Here is a 22,794-nt window from a genome sequence, read left to right as displayed (position 1 = left end):
GAGGCCCTTGCAAAGCTAGAGAAACACGTGTTGGGACTGCACCTCTGTTTCCTTCCTTGCTTTGCCTCCCCCATCCATTTAGACATCCTGCTCTCTGAGAACACATTCTGGCGCTTCATTCACAGCGCTCACAGGGGTGCGGACAACAAGAAAGTCACTTCAAACTAAACCAGAAATAGGTCATATCACAACTGTGATCACAACCATATTCAGAACTACTTTGGGCACATTGTGTAAACATACACAACGGCTCATCGTTTGGATGTAGACAAGCAGCTGTGGGATGGGCTTCCCACTCCACTCCACCAACTACATCCCTCAAGAGGGCTTCTGAAGCCACCCCACCCCGAGGCAAGAAAGCTCAGCTGCTCCCAGAAATCTCAAGTGCCTTCGACTTCACTTGGGCAATCTCCACCCAGTTGCAGGAATAAACTGGGTGCATCAGTGCATGGCTTCCTCCTCATGCAGCTCTCCATACAGCTCCTGGAAATAGGCACTGGGATGGAGGCCACAGCTCAGGCCACCTCCTGCCAGATCAGGTCCCAGCCTCGTGCTGAAAATGTTGAGATGGGACCGGTTGCGTGGAGTGTAACAAAGATCAGAGCATCCAAAGAGCTACAGATCCAGCTCAGAGAGAGCTAACACAGAATGGTCTGATCCTGCAATAGCTCCTCTTTTTCTTGTAAACGCAGCTCATTAAATGTTTGCTGGAAAAACAGAAAAGCATTTTCCACTGAGAAGGGGACATCCAAGAAAAGCCCTTTTGGACATAAATTGGCAAAAGGCTGCCGAGCATTTATCTTCGGCATAGAATGTGCTCTGTCAGGAGGGCTGTAACTAACAATATGCTGAAAAACATGCCACAGACTTCCACTGTATTTTATTTGGCGCAAAGGGGTTATTCCTCAGCACAAAGTATTCGCAACTGGCATTGGTTAAACAAGAAATTACAACCTTCAAAAGATCCATTTAGCGTCGGCTGCAAAAGTACGGAATTTGCCATCGGCTTCGATGACAACAGACTGTGCCCCATAAAACACCATGAACACGCCTGGCTACGATGCTCAGTGCAAGCTGCCAGTTCAGCAGGGCTCCAGGAGCTTCCTGCCCCTGCTCAGGAGGATGCCACCAGTTTTAGGGCAGTGATATCCCTGTCCCCAAACCTCATGGCGGCTGCTGACTTCAACCACCAGGCTCAAGGCACTGCAAGCTGATTTCCACAAGGACCAGCAAAGCAAATGGCTCTGGTCAGGCTGGGAAGAATCTCTAAGCCACAGCTCAAGTCAACAGCACAGACAGGTCCAAGGATGTGGAACTGAATGAATGGGTCACCCGGTCACCATGTGGCACCTGGGGTAGGAAGGGGGGGAGCCCCATTACCCCCAGCAGCTGCCCCCAGTGCTGCCAAGTGGCATCCCAGGACAGGAGATGGCCACATGTCCCCATCCCACATCCCCACTTCTCCATGCAGAGGAAGGAGCTCTGCCAGCAAACACCCTGGACCCCAAACCTTTTTCCATTCCTGTTTGCTGAGTGCTCCAGAAAAGGAAACCTCAGAGGCCTTCCTGGTGTTTGCTTTGCACAAGCACCTTGCCTTTATGGGGTGCACGTACTGAAGGAAGAGGGTGACTGCCCCCCAGCAGCCTAGCGCTATCTTGAATTGGCCCAGAGAAAGTAGCAGAGCCTCTGGGTTCAAAATGAGCCCCCACATCAGCTGTCAGAGTAAACTCTGCACAGTTCAACCTAACTCAGTGCTCTTGCTGCAAGCCCACTGCCCGCTCAGCGAGCTGTGAAGCGCTGCCACTGTGAAGTGCTCTGCAGGAACTTTACTGCTTCCTTTCCCAGCCCCAGTGCAGCTACAGCAGACATACAAAGACAGGGTTTTATTGGGCAAAAGCCCTTAGTTTACCTTGCTCTGGCAGGATATTTAACCATTCACCAAATTTCTGCATGAGAAGGGAAAATGAAACCTTTTGCATTGTTGTAGCCCATGGCAGGGAGCAGGCCACGTGCTGCCCAGCACTGTGATGTCTGCAGCCTTCAGGTTAACCCTTGCTCCTGTGCTTCTTCAACTAGGAGCTTTCACTTGGCTTGAGATGAAGGACAGCCTGCGAGCCTGCCCTGGGCTGGGGTGGAGGAGCTGGCCTCAGTTGGCTCCAAGTGCCACCCAGTATCGCTCACATGGGGAAGAAATGGTCACAACACGACCAGCCTAAAAGTTCATGGGCAGCAAGCTGGATGCTCCCAGGATCTGCAACCTAAATAGGTAAATAAAAGAATGAAGAGTCACGATCAAGCAAAGACACAGATCTGGAGAGTGTATTTGGGTCTCACTGTACCAGCATGGCACTTGCGACAGCCCTCCCATAAAGCATTTCTGACCGATTCTGGAGCCCTCTCCTCCCCTTTCATCAGACAAAAAATCATTCCGATTTTCTCTCCCAACACGGTCTTGCAAGCCAATATTGCCTAATGATTGCACTGAAATCCTTTCAGCATGTGATGGGAAGAAATGCATCAAGGTGCACGTCACCCACTGCCATGGGCTTGCACTGGAGCGAGCACCAGCAGAATGCCAAGGACACACAGACTGCTCTCTGCACAGACACTGCTTTTACTCTGCAGATAGTTTAAGTGCCCCTGATGAATAGAGATGCTTTCATGAATCAAAAGCAAGAGGGAAAAGAAACCAAAAACAACCCAACCCAAGTCATTACATAAATTAAACCCAAGAAATATTTTGACCAAATCTGCTCCCAGCATTAGGAGGACTCTAAGAGCAGCAGATGAAAAGCTCCTATTAAGTTGGAGAATTCATCTCTTCATCCCTGCTGAAGGATGGATGGGTTGCTAAAACAAATATTACGTTTCATTCTGGCTTACAGCACTCTGATCTTGTATTACACGAACAGGGGAGGCAAAATGCTTCCAATGATCGTCATTCACACGCAGATGAATTCAGGTCTTCCTTCTTGCCAGAGCCGCCATGAGACACATGGGTTTCTCCCACAGACCTCTCTGCTGCTTGGATATTTGTTCTGCACTAATCCTGCCAGTTTTAATGGACCTATCACCCTGGCATGGAGTAATAAAACACTAAATCACAGAATTGTAGGGGTTGGAAGGTACCTCTGGAGACCATCTAGTCCAACTGCCCTGCAAAAGCAGGTTGCCTACGGTAGGAAATTGCCCATGTAGGTCTTGAATATCTCCAGAGGAGACTCCACCACCTCCCTGGGCAGCCTGTTCCAGGGCTCTGTCACCCTCAAAGCAAAGAAGTTCTTTCTTGTGTTCAGCTGTGTTCCACTTTGTGGCCGTTGTCATTCATCCTGTTGCTGGGCACCAACAAAAAGAGCCTGGCCCCATCTACCTGATGTCTGCCATACAGATATTAGTAAGCACTGATCAGATCCCCATTCTGTTTTCTGCAGGCTGAACAGCCCAGGGTCTCCCAGCTTCTCAAACCATCTCCCACCTCTTGGACACAATCAGCATCTTTCCCTTATTACAGCTTATAGCCCAAGTCTGAATCCCAACATCTCTTTCCATTTTGGGATACCCCCACAGCTCTTGCTCGCTGCGACGCCCCAAATGATGGGTGCCCAACCGACCCCAATCACCTGCAGAGCTGCACCGCTGGCACTGCCTGGAATGGGCCAGGCTGTCCCAAAACAATGCAGAACCCTTGCAATGACCCCTGGCACTTGAGACCTCCCTGCTCCATGCCATGCTGCAGAAAGACCTGTCATCCCCATCTTCAATGGGACATGAAGAATGGACAAGGCTGTGGGACCCAGTGCAGACAAGCCACTTTCAAACGAAAAATCGATAATAATTTAAAGAAAAAGCAGGAAAAGCTGTCAGAAAACCCCACTGAAGACCTCTAGTCTCTCTCTGCTCTCCCTCCCCACTGCTCCCAGTTCTGGCTGAGCTCAAGGCAGGCCGTGCCTTGCCACATCGGAGCGACACAAGCCAAAGAAGGGCCTCAGCCCTTTGAAGCAGCCACAACACAGGACATCCTCTCCATGGGGATGCACTGTGTGAGCCTGGGCCCCCAACACCAGGACACCAAAGCTAATGTGCAGAGAGTGGTGGGGGAGAGGCAGCAATGGAAGGGAAGATGCCTCCCAGTGGAGCTGTGACACCAAACCCCTCTGAGATACCTTCCAAAAGGGCAGCCCAGCTGCCTTCACCCAGGTTTCCTGAGCGATCATTTATGATGCGATGTGTGCTACACCCCTTACTGCCTCGATGGCTTTAGAGTCGTTGGCCAACTTTAGCCGCAATTTAAGAACAACACGAACTGCAAAGGTAACCCCTACAGTTTCCAAAATCCGGTAGCCTGGTACAAATGAAGAGATCTGATGCACCCGGCTCCTGCAACCCACACCGTCCGCTCACATTTCCTTCCCTTTTCCTGCCGCCTCGGCACATTCCTGTAGGCTCGGACCAGTAGATGGCACCAGAATAACAGCAAAGCCCCTCTGGTTCTGCAATTAGCAGCGACAACATCCCCGAATGCAGACTGGGCAGTGGTACCAGCTCCTGCTGGGTGGGCATTTTCCCCTAGGACAGACCTGCCTCTTTTTGCACACACGGGGCACCCTGAAGAGCTGGGAGAAACTCAGAGACCTTCCAACTCTTCACACCCAGGACTTACTTAGGAACTCAGTCGGGTAACATTTTAAGAGGAGTTAGATTATTTTGACCTTTCCCCTCTCCCTACTATCAATCATACCCCAGTGAAGTGCAATTCCTCCAAACTATCTTCCAAACCATTTCTCAGCACGTTTTACTTACTGGTCCTTTTAGGAACGCATTTGGAAACCGCAGTGCCTGAATCTTCCTTGGCCAACAGCACGCAGCTGTGAGCACTGGGCAATACCTACTGGGGTGGGATGGCTCCGGTCCCTGCAGGCTGGAGGGATGGATGGTGGGGTAGAGGGTGAGACGTAGGGCTGTGCACTGTGAACACTGCCCAACCACCCACCTCTCCACTGCTCTTTGGTAATTCCTGGTTTCGGTGAGCTCCTCCCTGGCTGGCAACAAGCAAACACAAAATGGAGGGAAGTGGGCAGCGAGGGATGGCTCTGACTGCTGTCACCACTGCTCCTTGTGCTCAGTGCCAGCCCTGTGCAGCTGTCTCTGACCCTTCCAGGGAGCTCAGCCCACTGATTCAGAGCCCCTCCGTCCCTAGATGATACTGAGTGTGCTTATCCCCCATCCCATTGATTAGATTTGCAGCTCTCCCTGTTTTCCTCATTTTACCCAAAGCCAACTGTGTTGCGATTATGAGATGCTGCTCACAGACTCTCCAACTTGGCCAGGAACACCAGAAATCTTCTGCAACTGCCTATTTTCTTCAGAGCCTCAGTCAAGTCTGAAGAGGTCCCAAAATACAAGATCAAGTCAGGCCCTTTCCACGCCTGATGTTTACCCTTTGTGGCTCTGCAGAGGTTTTCCTCTCTCTGCTATTCATAACAGTGGGACTTTGGAAAGGGGATTGTCCTACAAATGAGTGTGGCAGCTGCTTCACATAAGGGCCCAAGTTACAATCAGCGATGAGGACACGTTTTTTCTTTTGTTTTTCACTATGTTTTGCTCCAAACCTGTAAACAGTTTTGCACCGCGTGGATCTGCATTCTCCATCTGGTCCTGTGATCTGATTTCCTGGCAGGAATACCCCTGACATGGAATCACACAGGAATGCTGCAGCACATCCCTCCATCTCCCAGCCAGAACAGAGCTGCTTGGCCCACTGGGGTCTGTGACCCAGCCACAGCATCTCACCCAGTTACCCAATTGCAAGACCAGTGACTTGTATCTTCCGAAAGGGCTTCCAGGCCTTTGTGGTTGGAGAAGCCAACACTCTCCTTCCTACTTAGTTCTAGTGACTACATCACATTGTAAAAAAAAAAAAAAAAAAAAAAAGTGTTTTCTGCCTCCTCTGAATACTTGTCTGGCTTTTGCTCACAGCTCCTGGCTCTTGTTCTATCTTCTTCTGATGGATTAAAGAGAAAACAAAGAACTCTTCCTAGAGAGTCACAGAAAGAGGGATTCAAACCCAGCATTGCAAGCGTCTGGAATGGCTCTTGTCAACACACTGAGTGAGAGGGAAAGGGATATGTAACACAAGCAAAGGCCAGCAGGGATGGGGAAACCCAGCGAAGAGCAAAGCCCTACTGAGACAGTGGCCAGAGAGGATGGGGCATGGGAAGCCCAGCACTGCAAGGAAGCCACAGCTCTGCACCCAGCCCTGCAATGAACACTGCAACTTTGTTGGCTAGCACAGGCAGAGCACCAGGCTAAGAACATGGGTGGTTGCCTGCTGAAGTCCCAGTATCACTGTAACGTGGGGCAGGGACATCCAAGAGACCCTAGGGCAGGATCAGCTATGTTATATTCACTCCTTCAGACATCTGTCTTCATCAGATCTTCACTTGGGGTCTTCACAGAACCCTCCCATCATCTCTCCCAGACCCTCCTTACCCCGACTAGGGCTGGGAGGATCTCTCCTGCTGCAACACAAGTACACGCTCCTGAAGATCAGTCTATACCTGCCTTGAATGTATTTGAAGGCTGCTCTCCTGCCATCTTTTGCCCTTGAGCACCTCTTTCCTCCTAAGCCATGGGTTCTGCAGCTCTCCTTACTGCTTTCTTACTGCTCTGGACTTTTCACTTAGTTGGTGCCTTTGACACTCAGCGAGCACAAGTGGAGCCAAGCACAAGAGTGCTTCACCCCATAAGCGAAGCAGAGCTACAGGTGATACCAGGGGATGAAAAACATCTGCCTCACCTCATAAAGATGCAGCTCTTGCATTGAGCTGGAGAGTTGGTCTGATGATTCACAAAGGGCGCAGAGCCACAGCACTCCTTACACCAGATTCATACTCCTCTATAGAGGCAGCAGGTTGATAGCTCCCTCCCTGCATTCTTACATGGCACTGCACATTAAGGCTTAGGGCTTGGAGGAGACATCTGCTCCATAAGCCTAGCAGAGAAACAAGAGTGATTGCTTTCTTTTGGGGTGAGCACCAATCCCTGGCTAGGAGCCACTGGTGTGGATGGGACCAATCCATCTTGCTGGGCATCACAACCAGACCTCACCCCATGTACAACGATGTGCACCCTGTGCCACAAAGAGGAAGGGCTCACACTGAACAAGCTATTAATCAGCAACATGGGGTTCTGCATTCTTCTCCAGGCCCCTTGTTTTCCTGAGAGGAATGCCTCGGAAAACCCAGTGGGGAGGAAGAGGAATTCACAGTTCCCTTCCAAAGAGCAGCCTTTTGTTTGTTTGATCATTTTTTAAAACGATCAAGTAACTTGTGAATACAATTTCTGATGATTCTCACATCCTCCCAGCTGGAGAATGGTTCATGAACAGGCTCCAAACTCTGTAAATGAGCTTGTTAGTCATAAGCCTTCAAACAGGCTTGATAAACAACTTTCAGCCCGCAGGATATTCATCAACCATTCTGTCTGCCTGGTCTCCTGACACTAATTTATTATTTACAGTGAGAGATCCCTCTCCTAAATCACAGGTGATTGTTTCTCTTCACTGATTAGCTGTTTCTTTGTAGGATTTTTTACATTTTTTTTATTTTTTTAAAGGAGAAACAATGAAAACCAAATCACAAACAAGCAACGCATAGCAAACTCTTATTCCGGAGCAATTCCCTTAGTTTCCATGAGACACATCAGCGTCCAAATGAAACAAACTGTAAGCAAAGATCTTTTTGGCCCAACCTTCCAGACCAGGCAATAGCCAAGAAAAAAAGAGCGTGATCATCCCAATGGGCTGCTGGGAATTTCTGCTGGATACTGGGTGCTCCTTGCATCCTCTGGGCTCACGGAGAGCCCAACCATCTCATGGTGTTTAGCAGACCTGAGCCCAAGCAGTGGGGTGGGTTCAGGTGTAGCTGGACTCAAAGCAGGCTCCCTGCAGGAATGAACTTGCTGGAAGTTGCTCTGGTTCATGGAAAGGGATCTCCTTACAGCTAATCAGCTAATTAAGAAGGAAGGTGGTCAACTGCAGAGATGGAGGGAAATTAAATAACAACTGTCTGGGGAGGAGATGCAGAGGGAAGAGAATATTCCCAAATCATTGTTAAAGCCAAGCTCTTATCTACCACCTATCCCACAGACCTCAAAGCCCCTTATTAAGGAGTTGGGATCATGACCCACTTATATGGGCATGGAAACTGAGCACAACCAGGTGAACTTGGCCAAGATATTGCAGCAAGAACACAGGAAAAAGACATAAATGCTGCACTAAGGAATTTTGGAGCAATAAAAAACTGGGTCGCATCTACTGACAACGGGGAGGAAGAATCACACCAAAAACCATTTTCTATTTAGATTTTGGGTGCATGCCCAGTACCAGCACAAAATCTGTACCTTACAAACCCCAAGCAGAGCAGCCCCATGCAGCCTGGAGAGTGCACAGAACAGACCAACACCCTCCCTGAAAGGCTGCCTTTCACGTGAGCACAAAATCCAGACCTGTGGTTCCACCACCTTAGGTCCCCAGAGTGCAGAATCCCATCAGCACTCAGGTGAAGGAAGTAGGATGCAGAGATCAGTTCCAACCCTGTCCTGAAAGCTTTTGTTTCTCTCTCACTGCAAAATCTCTGCCACTTTTGCTCGCCCATCCTCAAGCACTTTGGACCAGACAGGCTGCACTACCAGCCTGGGTGTGGAGATGGACTTCCCAAAGCCAAATTGAGCAAGCACGCTTAGGGAAGAGACACGGAACATCCACCAACTCCCTCTATCACTGTCAGCATGAGAGTCACCCATCCCAAGAAAGGACTTGACGCTGGGTTCACAAACTTCTGTGCTGCTCCCTTCATGGGAGACAGTCACCAAGGTGCCATGCAGAACCATTACAGCCCAGCACCTTTCCTCACCCAAGTCTGGCCCATCCCCGCAGAGCCCTGTCTGTTAAGCTGAAGCTGAGAAGCAGCAGCTCTTCAAAAGCTGCAACCACAATTCTTTTTCCTAAATACGGGTCGTATTAGCGATGCTTCCAAAAAGCAGATGATTTCCAGAAGCGCTGAACAGGTCTTTACAGCTTCACCACCTCACCACCCTCAAACACAACGAAAACAAGAGCAAAGCACAGACTAGCACAGCTCCCCATGGGCTAAAAAAACTTCTTTGACCATGACTGGTCCGGCATCTACATGGCTACAAGACAGGGCTGGGAGCAGCCTGGACCCTTCCCCACAACACCAAGGCACCTTGCTTTGCTCCCAGTGCTGCCACTCTCCTCAGATCAGGATGCCATGTTCCCTCTCCACACTGGAAATTTCATCTTGCCCCCAAACACACAGGGCCAAGGATAGATTTGCTTTTCCTTTGGTCAAGGAGACCACCGGAGAATTCATCAGCTGGTGAGCTCCTTGTCCCCAGGTCCTGATGAATCCCAGCTCCCGGTGCAAAAGCAGTTGTGCTGCCTGAGCAGCCCATGGGGATGCGGAGAGGGCCCTGGGCAGAGAGTGAGTGGCTCTTTGGACACCCGCCCTGCCCAACAGCCTTGCTGACTGACTGCAGTTTCTCCTGTCGGAAAAAGCCTCCAGCCAGAAAACGGGGAAAATCTGGGTGGAATATGAACTGGACGCCACGATAGGATGTAGTGACTTGTTAACAGCACAGCTGGCTCCCCTCACCTCTCTGCTCTCCTTCCCTTCCAGGAACACGCGGCACCAGGAGGTCCCGGGCACAGCAAATCCAGACTGTCTGGGACAGTGCTCTAAGCACTGCTATAACCTTTCCTTAGCCTCTGCAGTGAGAGAGGCGCCCAGAAAGCTACGTAAGCTGAAATAGATGAAGGCTGGCTTGCTCATCACACTCTCCTCCCGGCTTCGGCCCTGCAGACGCCAGGCGTTCCGCTGCAGGAGGCCATCCCAGCTCCAGCTCCTCTCCCAGCCCAGCCAGCGCCCTCCGGATGCTCTCATCCTGGGGAAATTTGTCTCTGAGTAACACTGCAGTGGTCCCAATGGACATGCAGTAAGCTCTATCCCCACATCAGGGCACCTTCCACAGGGGCCCAGCAGAAAGCGCAGGAAGAGAAATGATACCTTCTGTAGCTGTGGTAGAGCAGAGCCAGGTAGAAAGGGAAATGGCAAGACAGGCACATGTCACACACTGATGTACCAAGGGACAAACCAGCAAACTGAGGTGCTGGAGGACTTCAGAGCCCTGGCTGTCACAACATGGAGTGACAAAGCACAAACCCCTGCAGACCCAGCAGAGTGGGTGGCAACGGGGTCTATATCCACAGGCTTCAAGCCATAGAGTCTGTAACACAGTGCTGTTCAGAAGGACTTTTCTGCGCGGCCAGTGAGAGGTTGAATTCATACTCCTTCCCCTCAGGGGAGCATCATTGGGACTGAGGGCATTTCACATCCCTCAGAGATGGCAGCTCTCCCACCAGCTCCAGACATCACGTCCCACATATACCAACCATGCAATGCACCATCCTTGAAAGAACCAGACTGAAAACCTACGCTTTGTGCTCCACCACCCATGCACGGGTTGAAACCTCTGTGTTCTGAGCATAAAGCCACAAAGACAGTCTGGACAAAGCCAGAACAGAGCCCTGGACAGCAGCTCCTCTGCCAGACCACGGGGATTCTCACTTTGCTGCAGAGAAAAGGAGCAGGGTGGGGAACCAAAAGGCAGTGATTCATCTTCCCCAGAAACAGAGGCCCGAGGCTGGGATATTGTGACACTTGGTCATACTCGTGATGTGCTTCATTATGCAACGGAGGCCCAGCAGGAACGCAGCTCCCTCAGGGCTATTTCATACGGGTTTCCAAAACAATTAAATATACCATAAACAACTTGCGACCTGGAATAAACACCTATAATCTCATCAAGCCATTCTGGTGATCTCAAAAACCATGGAAGTATATTCAGTCACCAGGGAAAAAAAAAAAAAAAAAAAAAAAGCAGGGGGGAAAAGGAAAGACCACTGCCTTGAAGGAATTATGACCCTGTAATTCCGTGCCTGCCTTGTCAGAGCACTCAGCTTTAAAGCCTGCCAGCTCCTCCTGCTCATGCTGTGTCCATGCTCTCTCTCACCCCAGGCTCCCTACCATCACTATTTGGGTACACGTTGCACCAATGCCAAATTGCACAAGGTGCTCCTGAGTACAGACAGCAGCGCCTCATCCCTCCACAGAAATATTCCACCGGCCTCAAAAAAAGGGTTTGTTTTTTTTTTTTGCATGACTCAAGGCTGCTGGTCAAGCCTCTAAACGCTAATACTCATCAATTGGCATAGGCATAAGCAGCCCATTGAATCGCATGCTATGACTTGTGTGAGCAAGGACTGCCCAAATTAATCCTGAGATAATATTTTCCCATGCGATCGCTGTTTTATGTACCACCAAAAAGACAGAAAATGGAGCAGCTAACAGTGGAAACTCAGCACAGATGACAGAAAGCTGATGTTCGTTCAAAGCCTGCTGGAAGTTTAGACCAAACCTTTAAGCTTCTTTTTTACGAGACGTTTCAAAATCTCATTTTCATGGCACTGTTTTCATTACGTCAGGGGAAGGGGGGAATTAAAACAAAAAGAAGTAAAAACTTTCAGCGAAATCTTTTTCAAATTAAGGAGTTGGAAGCGTTTGCGGATGGGCTGCAAACACAAACGCCATCAGCAAATTAGGAGACCATGAGAACCAGGAAGCAAAGCTGATCGCGATAAAACAAAGTGAAACGCACAAATAAAAGCCTGGTTTTGTCCATCTGAAGGAGGGCAGCGCAATCGGCACCCTCAGACCCACTCAGCTCCCTCCTTCACATTCACATGGCTTTCCCCCCCCTGTTAAAAAGGGTAAATTGCCCATTTTTGTCCATTCTTTGCTTTCGTTTTATTTTTCTTCAGGACTCTGCTTGTGATGGAGCCGCACTCGCGTCTCTTGTAGGCAGCCAGAAGACAGAGAAATCTACGTAAAAAAAAAAAAAAGCTTTTCCAATTTCAAATCACAGCACTCAAGGATGCAAGAAAAAATATCAAACAGCGGGCAATGCTTAACCAAATAATCACACACCAACCGGCCTGAGAGCAAAATGACAAAGCAGGCAGGCTCTAGGATGCCCGCCGCACCGCTGGCGTGCACAAAAATCAGTCCCACAAGAAGCAGCGAGCTGCCCTATTTCTTTCATGCAAACGGCCCAAAGGAATGTCTCAAAACGAGCACCCATCCCCAGTTTTTGCATGAGTGGCTGTGAGGGGAGGGCTGGGTTTGGGAACTCGTTCCCGGCGGCACCATGGATGGATGCTCACTGCTGCCGTGCGGTTCAGGCTTCGCTTCGCTCATTTGCGAGGTGAGCTCCTGCCTACTGCCCATTCTTTGCCCATCTCAGTCTGAGCAGCTTCTGGGAATGAGGGTTGCGTTTCACAAATGAAACAGCCCCTTAGAGCTTCAAGAGAAAGCAAGTTTGTAAAAAACCCCACAGCCCTGCTGCTTTCTCCCCACGTACCTCGGCAGCACCCGAACCGTTCTTCCCATTATAAAGCAATGGCAGAGCTCTTCCTCTCCTTACAACATTCCCAATGGTTTTGGTTATTTTTTTCGCATGGGGACACCAGATCAGCAAGAAAAAGAGAAACAATTCAACATACACACAAATCATTTTCTCTTCCTGCAGCACCTGCACCTGCTTTAATTAAAAAGGGGTGATTAACAGCACAAACAGCAGCCGTGCATCCTGCAGCTCGGGGTCCTGCCCACCACAGCCGGCAATGAGACACGGAGGCAGTGGGCAGGAGCCCAGTTGGTGATGGAATCATTCCTGCCCTGGTTCATCCCTCCATCCCCATACCCAAGTGAGCTGCCTAAGCACAACCCATCCCCAGCAGCCCGACCTGGGCTGGAAGAGAAGCACAGTCCCTGGCTGCCACCCCCTCGTATCCAAGAGAAGTTAAGGGACAGTAACAACTCCAACATGCAGAAGCTGAGCACATCCTGGATCAAAGTGGGGTTTTTATTCATTCCTCACAAGAGAACTGAGAGCACAACCAATTTTTCTTCTGCTGCTCGCTCTCCACACTGTTTTACGAGCCGTCAACAGTCACACTCAAACAAACAAACCAAAAAAAAAAAAAAAAAAGCAGATGGCAAACATGCCATCTCCAAAACAAACTGTTAGCTCCACAGCCCTGTGCTTGGAGGACTGATCCTGCTCAGGACCACGAGCTTTGGGAACCCACCATCAGGCTCCTGCCACCACCAAAGGGCACCACGTCTCTTTGCTGGGAAGCCCTGGGAGTCCTCCCTGCTGAACTGGGATGGCGTTTCCATCCCAGCTTCAGTTGGTCTCAGTGCAAACCCTGCTAGCAAACACAGTGCAGCCGTATCTATCGGGTGGTTTTACAATGAAGAGGAACTCAGCTCCCAGCTGCAGGGCAGCAGCACGGATGCTCACCATGCAGCTTTTCGGGTTTGCAGAGCCGCAATTTGAACTCAACGCAGTGACGGTTTTGCAGCACCACTGATGAAATCCTGTTACACATTGACAGCTCTCCCTGCATGTATTATGATCTGAGCTATTCCCAGAGATGCTGTTTTCCCTTCTTTTCCAATAGGAAAAACGCTTTCCCCTCAACCCCTTCACAATGAGTTAATGGTAACGTAGTTCCTCCAGCCCCGCAGCCCCGCATGTCTGGATAAAAAACTTTGTCATCTCTGTGTCTCCCAGCACTTTGGTTTGCTGCTACAGGTCGGGGCAGAACACAACAGCAGGCCAGCCGACTTTCCTCCAGGTTCAAAGAACGTTTTCAGCATGCCATAGACATCCCACAATATCTCCAAGCAGCTTTTCCCTTCTCGTCCTCAGTAACGCAGAATAACAGAGCTCGGCGTTGGCTGTCCTGCTCAACCAGCTCTTATTTTGCACCATGCTCTCACACAGCCCTTTCCTGCACACACATCAGAACACTCTGCAGGTGGGGAAACTGAGGCATGGAGTCACACTGGGGCTGCTAAATACATCAGTGAAACAGCCACGCAGCCCAGATGACAGCTCTGCCCAAGGAGACAGAGAGGATTTATTCACGCTATTCTTTTCGGCTTGCTTTAAAAACACTTCTAAAACTTCCTAATTCGCCGCAACGGCATCCAAGCTTTTACAGCATTTGGAGAATCCCTGATTGACTTCGAGGGGCAGTTTGCCCCCTGCTCGGCATTGCTGGATGGGCAGTACATCCCTGGAGCGGGATACGGAGTGTTCAATGTTCTGAGAGCAACGCGGGCAGCAGGGGAATGCAGACCCTCTGCTCCGGGCGGAACTCAGCAGCGGGAAGCACCACGAGCAACCCGGGGCCCAGTTAAATACCATCAACGAAACGGGGGCAAAAACAAGGATGGAAAGAAGAGCTGTTGGAAGAACTCGTTGCTTATCTCGGGGGCCGCCCGGCCGCAGCCTGGCAGGACAGGAGCCGAACCACGGGACAACGGCGATCGCTGCCGTCCTGACCCACTGAAAGCACACTTTTAGGGCCAGAAAATGCATTCAGCGGCTCTCAGGAAGGGACGTTTCTAAAGCGATTTCCCAGCGACGCTCGATTCGCTCCCGTCCACGCCGCAAAGGAAAAGCTGTCCCGGGACGCTGCCTCTCTGCTGGACAGAAGCGGTCACCGCGCTGAAGCCCGGGGGGTCTCACAGGGGTAAAACGCGTTTTTTGGGAGTGTTACCCCTTCGTCAGCCTCGCCCGGAGAAGCTGAGAAAAGCCGGGTCAGAGCGGCAGGGGGGCTGCGGTGTGCGGGCCGGCTCCGAGCACCCAGCGGAAAGTCAACGATGGGGCGGGGGAGGCACAGGGGGAAGGTTCCCTACAGCCGGGAATGGGTGGCGATCCCGCTGTCCCGGTCCGTGCTGGCACCGCGACGGTGCCGCTCGTTTATTTACGGCGACCACCAACGAGAGGTGGAAAAAAAAAGAAAAGAAAAAAAAAAAAACGAAAACCGTGATTTTCGTTTTTCCCTTCTCGTTTTTTTCGCCTCTCGCAGGCGGATCGGCCGATCTCGGGGCGGAGGGGGGGATTCTCACCAGGAGCCCTCGGAAGGGATCCCGTATCCTTGGCTGCGCTTCGCTCCCCGCATCGGCTGCCGCCAGACCCGACCCACAACGAAAACCGCGTCCAGGGCGCATTTCTAGCCGAAACGAGGAGGGGAAAGGCAGAGGGGCTTGCACACCTACCTCACCCCAGTCCTCCGCGGCTCGCCCGCAGCACAGCGCTGCGCTTGGAAAATACCGCGCAAGACTGTGCGCCTTCCCCGCTGCCCTACTGCGGCCCTTTAGGACGGGCTGCCCTGCCCCATCCCCTGCCCCACGCCGGGGACTGCAGGGGCCCGCAGCAGGCGGCTCCGGGAGAAACGGGGCTCGGCGAGGAGGTGGCTCCGCTTTGCGACCGCGCACGGAACCACGGCGCTGCGCGCAGAGCTCCGAGCTGCGGCCGGCTCCGACGGGACGGGCGATGGATGGATGGATAGACGGGTGACGGATGGACGGAGGCACGGATGGAGAGATGGAGGGACGGACGGAGAGAGGGAGGGATGACGGATGCTATGCCCCGACCCCGTCCCGCTCAGCCCCGCGCTCTGCCCCGACCCTGCCGCGCCGCTCCCCGGTTCTGCTCCGTTCCCCAAGCGGCGGCGGGCTGTCCCCGCACTTACTGTCCTGCTGCGGAGTGTCGCTGCCGCTGGTCAGCCCGGGGGACTCCAACAAGCTCCGGCCGGGCTCGCCGCCGCCCTCGTCCCCCTGCGCGGCCACCATGTCGCCCGCCTCCTCCAGGTCCAGCAGGTGACTCACGGAAAAGTTCTTCTTGGCTTGTAAATTGTCCAGGCCGGCGGGGCCGTCGAGGCGGGCTGGCAGCAGGGCCTGCCTCTCCATGGCGTGGGCATAGCTGGACGCCATGGTGCCGAGCGGGGGCTTTTCTGCCCTCGCCCCCCCGGCGCCCACCGCCCCCGCTCCCCCCCCAGCCGCCGGCCCTTCGAGGGGGGAAGCGCACGGCCCGAGGGCGGGGGGAACGGGGACCCGACGGCGGTGGGGCGGCTGGAAGGAAAGCCCAAAGGAGAGCGGCTAGGGCCGGCCTTAAAACATGCCGGAGGGAAGAGAGAGGCCGGCTCAGGGCGCCGGGAGCTGCCGCCGGCCGGGAGGAGAACGGTGGCTGTGGGGCGGCTGGGGCGGGTGCGCCCCGTCCCTCCGCCTCTCCGCCCGGCCGCTCCGCTCCCCTCCCTCCTTCTCCTCCCTCCGCCCCTCCGGGCCGCACTTCAAACGGCAGGGGCGGCCCCGCCGGGTACCCGGGGAGGGCGGCCCTGCCGGGACGTGGCACCGGAGCGGGGCCCCCCACCCCCGGCCGGGATGATCGGCGGCTGCGGGAGGCACCGGGCAGCCCCCCAATCCCCGGGTTGGGGGAGAAGCAGCTCTCAGTCCTCCTTAGAGGGGTGCGAGGGTGGGGGTATGGTCAGCGGGAAAAGGGTGGGTACGGCCGTGGGGGGAGCAGAAAGAAAGGGTGAAAATGAGAAATACAGATGAAAGAGCGATAGAAATGGGAGAGAGAAGAGAGGGAAAAAAGTAGAGGGGAAGAAAAAGCGCAACAGAATTAAGAAACAAGGCAGGCGAGAAGTAGCAAAAGAAGAAAAAAAGCAAATAGTAGCAGAACAAAAAAGACCCAACAACAGTCAGACCAAAAAGCAAAAGAGCAAAGGAGACTGAAAGATAGGAGGGAGGACCCTCAGAGCTCTACAGCCAGTGAGCCAAAGTCCCAGCAGGTCCTGGTGACGCAGACAAGCAGAAGGACAGGCAGTGCTCAGCCTTTACAGCAGGGCCTGAGGGCAGCCTGGCGGGTGCAGAAAAGGGTGCTGGCACGCTCCCACCAGGCCCCCCAAGATCCCCACATCCCAAGAGCTGCAACATGGGTTCGGCACTGCCACAGCCAGCCCAGAATTTCCATCCCCCCTGATCTGGGGAAAGAACATTTGATGCCATCAAAGGGCTCCAGATTGAAAACAGATGTGCTTCCCCGAGCCTCTCCATGCATTTAATTAAGGCTCAGGCATGGAGGAGACAGTTTCATCATTAGTTTGCTTTCAGGCCCCCACTCCAGTCCCAGTTTACCCTTTGCAGTCTCAAAGACCCAAATGAGTGTGGCAGGGCTCTGTTGTGCTCAGCTTAGGGCAGGCAAGGCTGCCGAGGGCAGACAGTAGGGCAAAGCTGTGCACACATGCAAGGGCATACTTGCACCTAAAATACTGCATGTGCATCTTTGTGCCAACAGCAGTGCCTTCACTGCATACCAGTGCGTCCCTTTTTGGGATGGGTATTAATGTAAGGGACCACTTCTCAGACAGTTTTAACCTTTTTCTTCTCATTCTTCTTCTAATCAGTTTTGCAGCTGACCTGACAGCTGTGCTGGGGAACATGAACCACATCCATCCCCTTTGCACTGTTGTAATGCTGCAATGGAATGAAAATAGCAACATTGCAAAGTCTTTGACTACAGCAAATGAGAATGAACCCAAGTGCAGCAGCCACAGTTAGAAAAATGAAGGAAAAGAGCTGCTTACTTTTGGAAGGCCTCAGGTATGCACGGACCTCCAGAAAGAGATGCCCTCACCTCCACTGCCAACCCTTAAATGTGGTCTGGGAAGGGGTGGATCCTGGCTCCAGCCCTTCTGGTCACTCAGGTTCATTGCACAGACCTGAGCTCTCCTGGGTTGGCCCTGCTTTTCCACCAGGTGCTCAATCACTGCTTCAGGCTATGACTTAGCATTTCCACTACAACTGGGGAGAGATTTGAGAACCCAACCCAGAACCAGCAGGTGCCCTGGAGAGATGATAAGTGAAAGCATGTTGGTGCTCCATGAGTGCTCCCCATAAACACAGCCCCCACAGAAGGGCAACATAGACACAGCAGCAGCACAGAGGCAGGATTAGTGCATCCTGCTCCAGGAGCTTTCATCTATGGGAAGAAATCCCATTAGGAGATGGTAGGGTGCTCTGTGTATACTCAGTGTAGCAGGGTATCCTGTTATACTGGCCATCAGGCAAAGCTTGAGAGAATGGGTAGGATAGGAGAAGGCACCTTCTGACGTGCAGGAAATAGGTCGCATTCAGCCCCAGCTGTAGTTTAGCTTCTTAGCTCCACCTCTATGTATGGGGATGCCAAGCAGCTGGAGGGCTTGAGGCACATCTTTTTGTGGCCTATGAGACCAGGCTTTCAAAGAGCCCACCTGAGGCTACTTTGGCCAGCTGTATTATCTCTATGTTCAGAGCCTGGCACGGATCATAACCCGGATAAGATCAGACAGGCAGGAAGCATTTCCCTACAGACTCATCCTGTGATAGACCAAAACAGCCCCAGAAGACCATGAAGCAAAAGACAAACAATCAGAGAGATGAGGATGGGGAGTGGATGAAGGACATGTTCTGAGCTCCTGGGTGAGATATTGCAAATCTCACACTGCTATTACAACAGGAGTAGGATCATCTCCACAGGACGAGCATAAAACATGCCCTTATCAGCCACTTCATTTAACTTGATTCAGAGTTGAAGATTGTCACCTTATGTGAATGCTCAAGGAAATCACCTCTGTGTCCCTCTCCAGGGGAAGAGGAGAAGCTCGTGCACTTTTTCTGGATAAATAGGCATGAGCCACTCTGCAGTCTGCTGAGATCTCAACACATTTGATCTCACTGTCAGATGGGGAAACTGGTGCACAGGCAGTTTGTCCTTGGCAGCAGACCCAAAGAGAGGTGATAGGATACCACAGTTCTCATAACCCCAACTGGGTTCTCATAACCCCAGTTGGGTCCCATGCTCATCGCCCAGAGCCCTGCCTAAAAACCTGTCTCCTACCTTGTAGCCACCTGAAAGGACGTAAGGCAGAACCAAATGCTATGATTTTCCTCCCTCTCTTCCAAGTTGCATGTTAAGAAGGGGAGTCTCTAACTCAAGCATCCATCCTAATTCCTGCAGTTTCCCACGAAACCCAGCACCTGGCAGTTCCCATGGCTCTCAGCTCCAACAATATGAGCTATCCACGTGTGGTATAAACCTTCAGAAATGTTTCCTTCACTTTTGCACATGTCCAAGCAGGGATTTCCCAGCACTTACAGCCATAACCTTGGTTAAAGTTCTCAGGCACAACAAACAGGAGCTGACAACCTTCCAAAGGGTCTTGCAGCCCACGAGAAATACTCAGAGCAGACAAGAAGCTGGAGCATACCAGGACAAAAATGTACATGCCATTTATTACTGCTCTGCAGTCCTTGGCCTTGACTATACAAGGTGCTCAACTACTGTGAGGCATGCAGGTGTCCTCAGTGCTGCTCTCCTGCTGTTGAGATGGGTGACTGAGCAGGCAGGAGGCTGCAACAATGTTTGTTCCTCTTCTACTGACAGCCACTGTGCGGAGAGGTTTCCCTGAGATAGACCTTCCTCCCAGAAACTTCAGCTCCCTACAGGCAAGCCAATGAGAGACATCACATCAGGGCAGCTTTCTGCCGCTGAGCATTTCTGGGCTGCAGCCATATGGTTCCATGCCATCCCATCCCATTCCATCCCATTCCATCCCATCCCATTCCATACCATGCCATGCAATGCCATCACATTGCATCTCATCCCATTCCATACCATGCCATGCCATGCCATCACATTGCATCCCATTCTATTCCATTCCATTCCATTCCATTCCATTCCATTCCATTCCATTCCATTCCATTCCATTCCATTCCATGCCATGCCATGCCATGCCATGCCATGCCATGCCATGCCATGCCATGCCATGCCATGCCATGCCATCCCATTGCATCGCATCGCATCGCATCCCACCCCATCCCATTCCATTCCATTCCATTCCATTCCATTCCATTCCATTCCATTCCATTCCATGCCATGCCATGCCATGCCATGCCATGCCATGCCATGCCATCCCATTGCATCGCATCGCATCGCATCCCACCCCATCCCATCCCATCCCATCCCATCCCACCCCATGCCATCCCATGCCATGCTATGCCATGCCACACCATCCCATCCCCAGCAATATCTCCAGTGCTGGGCTCTCCTCTGCCAATACCCCGGTGCTGGGGAACCAAAGCACAGCTCTGCAGCTACGAAACCCTCTTTGCAGCTCTGTTCAGGGCTGGGTGAGAACAAGGCTGAGCTGGAAACAAAGAGCACCTGCACAAGGACACGTGTATGTGTATTGCCTTACACATGTGTGTGCACACATTGCCAGCCTGGAGGCAGCCCTCTCTCCTACAGACTCTTGCTACACACTTGGGCCAAATCTCCCTCTTTTGCTCCTCTCCTCCCCATGCAGAGCTGTGTTATTAGATCTGTGGGGACCAGGTAGTCGACGGTCATTTTAAGCTGTAAACTCAACATCACAGTTTCTTTTAATCCCAAACATCTTGATATCATCTGGAAATGCCATGAGCAGTTTATAATTAGGGTTTAGCATGCAGATTAATACCAGCAGCTCCAGGGTGAACAGACCATCAGAGTCTAATCAAAGCTTAAGTGGGGCAGCAATTTAAAACCAAGATTTATTATTCCTCTGCATAATATTTTGAATCAGGGGCTGAGTTCACATCACACAATCATTCCTGGAAGCACCATCACATCTCCAGCCAGACCGAGGTGGCTTGTTACTGGTGCACAGTGGTGAGAACCACCAGGCTTTGGGAACTTGCTCAGGGATCGCAACATCGGCACCGTACACGATTTAGGGGCACAAGCACCTGGGGTGGTGTTTCCACTGGCAGGGCTCTTTGCTTTGTAAAATCTGCTCTGCCTAAACCTCCCATAGCCAGTTTGGGATGAGGCCCTGCCCTTGCCTTGTCATTTAGAAAGCAGAAAAGGATGAGGGGGCAGGCAGAGCAGAGATTTGCTCATCGGTTTGTCTGTACAACATTCAGTTTTCAGATTTCAAGGCAGATTGAGCTTCAACTGCTGCCACCTCACTTTCAGCAGAGATGACAAGCAAATCTACCAGCTAGATAAATCCTATTTTTCTTCTGTAAGCTTTCCACCAAATGGAAGAGAGGCTAGGAGGGAGGGAACCTCCTCATCTCCAGCCTGCAAGGACTGTGGATCTGAGCTGGAGGCAGCTCTTCACGCCGTGCCTTTGCCCTTCCTAGGGTTGCCAGCAATGAGAACAATGCAGAGCACTACAGCAGCATGAGCAGGCAGTGGTCTTTTCAGGTTGTCCATCCAACCCACGTGGCTACCTGGGCCCACCAGTTAAACAGGGCATGCTAAACTGGGCTAAGCTGAGCGTTCCCAGGGGCTCAGTGGAACTGGCTGCAGAGCTCCCTGCAGAAGGAGCCATGGGTTTGGATAAGCCAGGCGTTTAAGCGGGGTTTTATTACCAGGCAGGGTAACAAAAGCACTCAGAGGTCACCCGGGAACTTTAATCAGCACCAAGGGTCACTGGATACCTGGCCTAGCTGGGCTGAGGGCAGGGCCCAGGGCACTCAAATAAATAAATAGATGTATTGAAACCACCTCCGCTCTTCCAAACCATCGCCTGTCTCTCTCTCCCCCTCTCCGTGCACATTATAAAGATCTGTGCTCTTTACAGTCAGACACTCGAATGGCCCTCATTTCCCTAGCAGAAACTCTGAGATCTCCTGCAAATTTAGCAAAGACCTTTATCCACAAACTTTTCTTTCTTTTTGGTAAATCCCTCGCTGCTGGAGATGAAAGTTCAGACTGCTGCGCTGCTCTCGGGCTGGGTATCAGATATCCCTATCCCCGCAGAGAGAAAGCGTCCCACCAGCTTCTCTCCCCTGCAGGAAAAAAGAAAAAAAACCTCCCACAATCAGAGTCTGGGCAGACAAATTGGCACCACTCTTTTCTGCTTTTCTCCCTCCTGGAAGAGGACTAACCCTTCGGAGCACAGTCACAACTCACAAATATTTGTGGGTATTATATTGCAAGAGGGGGGGGAAAAAATGCAAAGGAAGGTAACTGTTAAAAGCTTAGTCCCTCTCCCGTGGAAAGCAGCTTTATGCATGCCCATAAATCTCCTTTGTAAGTGGTCATTAAAATTGCATCTTGTTTAATTTTTATTTTTTTTTTAATCTCGTTTAAACACTTTTTCTCATCTTGCAAACGAATGATGTCACTGGCATTCAGTAATGAGCTGAAAACAGTCAGCTTTCTCTTGTTTGGGGGTCTCTCTCCAAAAGCAAATGTTTCAATACCAGCCTGGTAATCCAGCCAAATACTTCAGCATGTGCTTAACAACAACTTGCATGTAAGTCCCTCGGGGACATCTGTCCACACTCATCTTCACGCACAGATGATGTGTTTAAAATGAAGGCTGCACTCAATCTCTTGGAGGATGAGGTTTCCTAGAGCTGATTGCTGAGCTGTTGAATTTCTTATTGCTTGGGCAACGTGATCAAAATGCAATGGGAACCCCAAAATTGCTGTCCGTGGGTTCCCTGATAGCAGCCCATCTCCTCTCTCCTTCTGCAGCCTCAAGAGCCTTGAGATGGACGTCCTCAGGGTTTCCTGCACCTCTTCTTTGTGCTCACCCCTCTCCAGATGCCACCAAACAGGATCACCACCAACCTGCCCTGCCTTTCGCTTCTCACACGTGCCCTTGAACCTTGTTTGCTTTCTGGGTGCGTGGCTGAGGTCTTTCAGTTGCTTTTTAATTATTATTATTATTAATATTTCCTTGGAAGCCATTCTAATGAAGCAGAAGCAAAACCAAAGAGCAGATGGCGCAAATGAGGGGAAAATAAAAGCAAAACTTGAATA

General features: G+C 51.6%; 1 protein-coding gene across 2 annotated transcripts in view; it reads right to left on the bottom strand.

The window, feature by feature from the left end:
- The window catches only part of PRRX1 (paired related homeobox 1), a 33,585-nt gene extending 17,371 nt beyond the window's left edge, over nucleotides 1-16,214 (bottom strand). Inside the window, exon 1 of one of the 2 annotated variants that reach the window (XM_090146072.1) lies at nucleotides 15,689-16,214. In XM_090146072.1, the coding sequence (XP_090002198.1) occupies nucleotides 15,689-15,929 (241 nt within the window). In that variant the 5' untranslated portion in view covers nucleotides 15,930-16,214. The remainder of the gene's footprint in view (nucleotides 1-15,688) is intronic. The other variant, XM_031595674.2, reaches the window with a different exon arrangement.
- Nucleotides 16,215-22,794: the final 6,580 nt, after the last annotated feature.

The sequence above is a fragment of the Phasianus colchicus genome, chromosome 9 (genome assembly GCF_987193195.1).
Source record: "Phasianus colchicus chromosome 9, bPhaCol1.hap1.1, whole genome shotgun sequence".
In the NCBI taxonomy this organism is placed as follows: domain Eukaryota; kingdom Metazoa; phylum Chordata; class Aves; order Galliformes; family Phasianidae; genus Phasianus; species Phasianus colchicus.
Note: the sequence above shows the minus strand (reverse complement) of the source record. Positions and strands in the feature narration are given on the sequence as shown.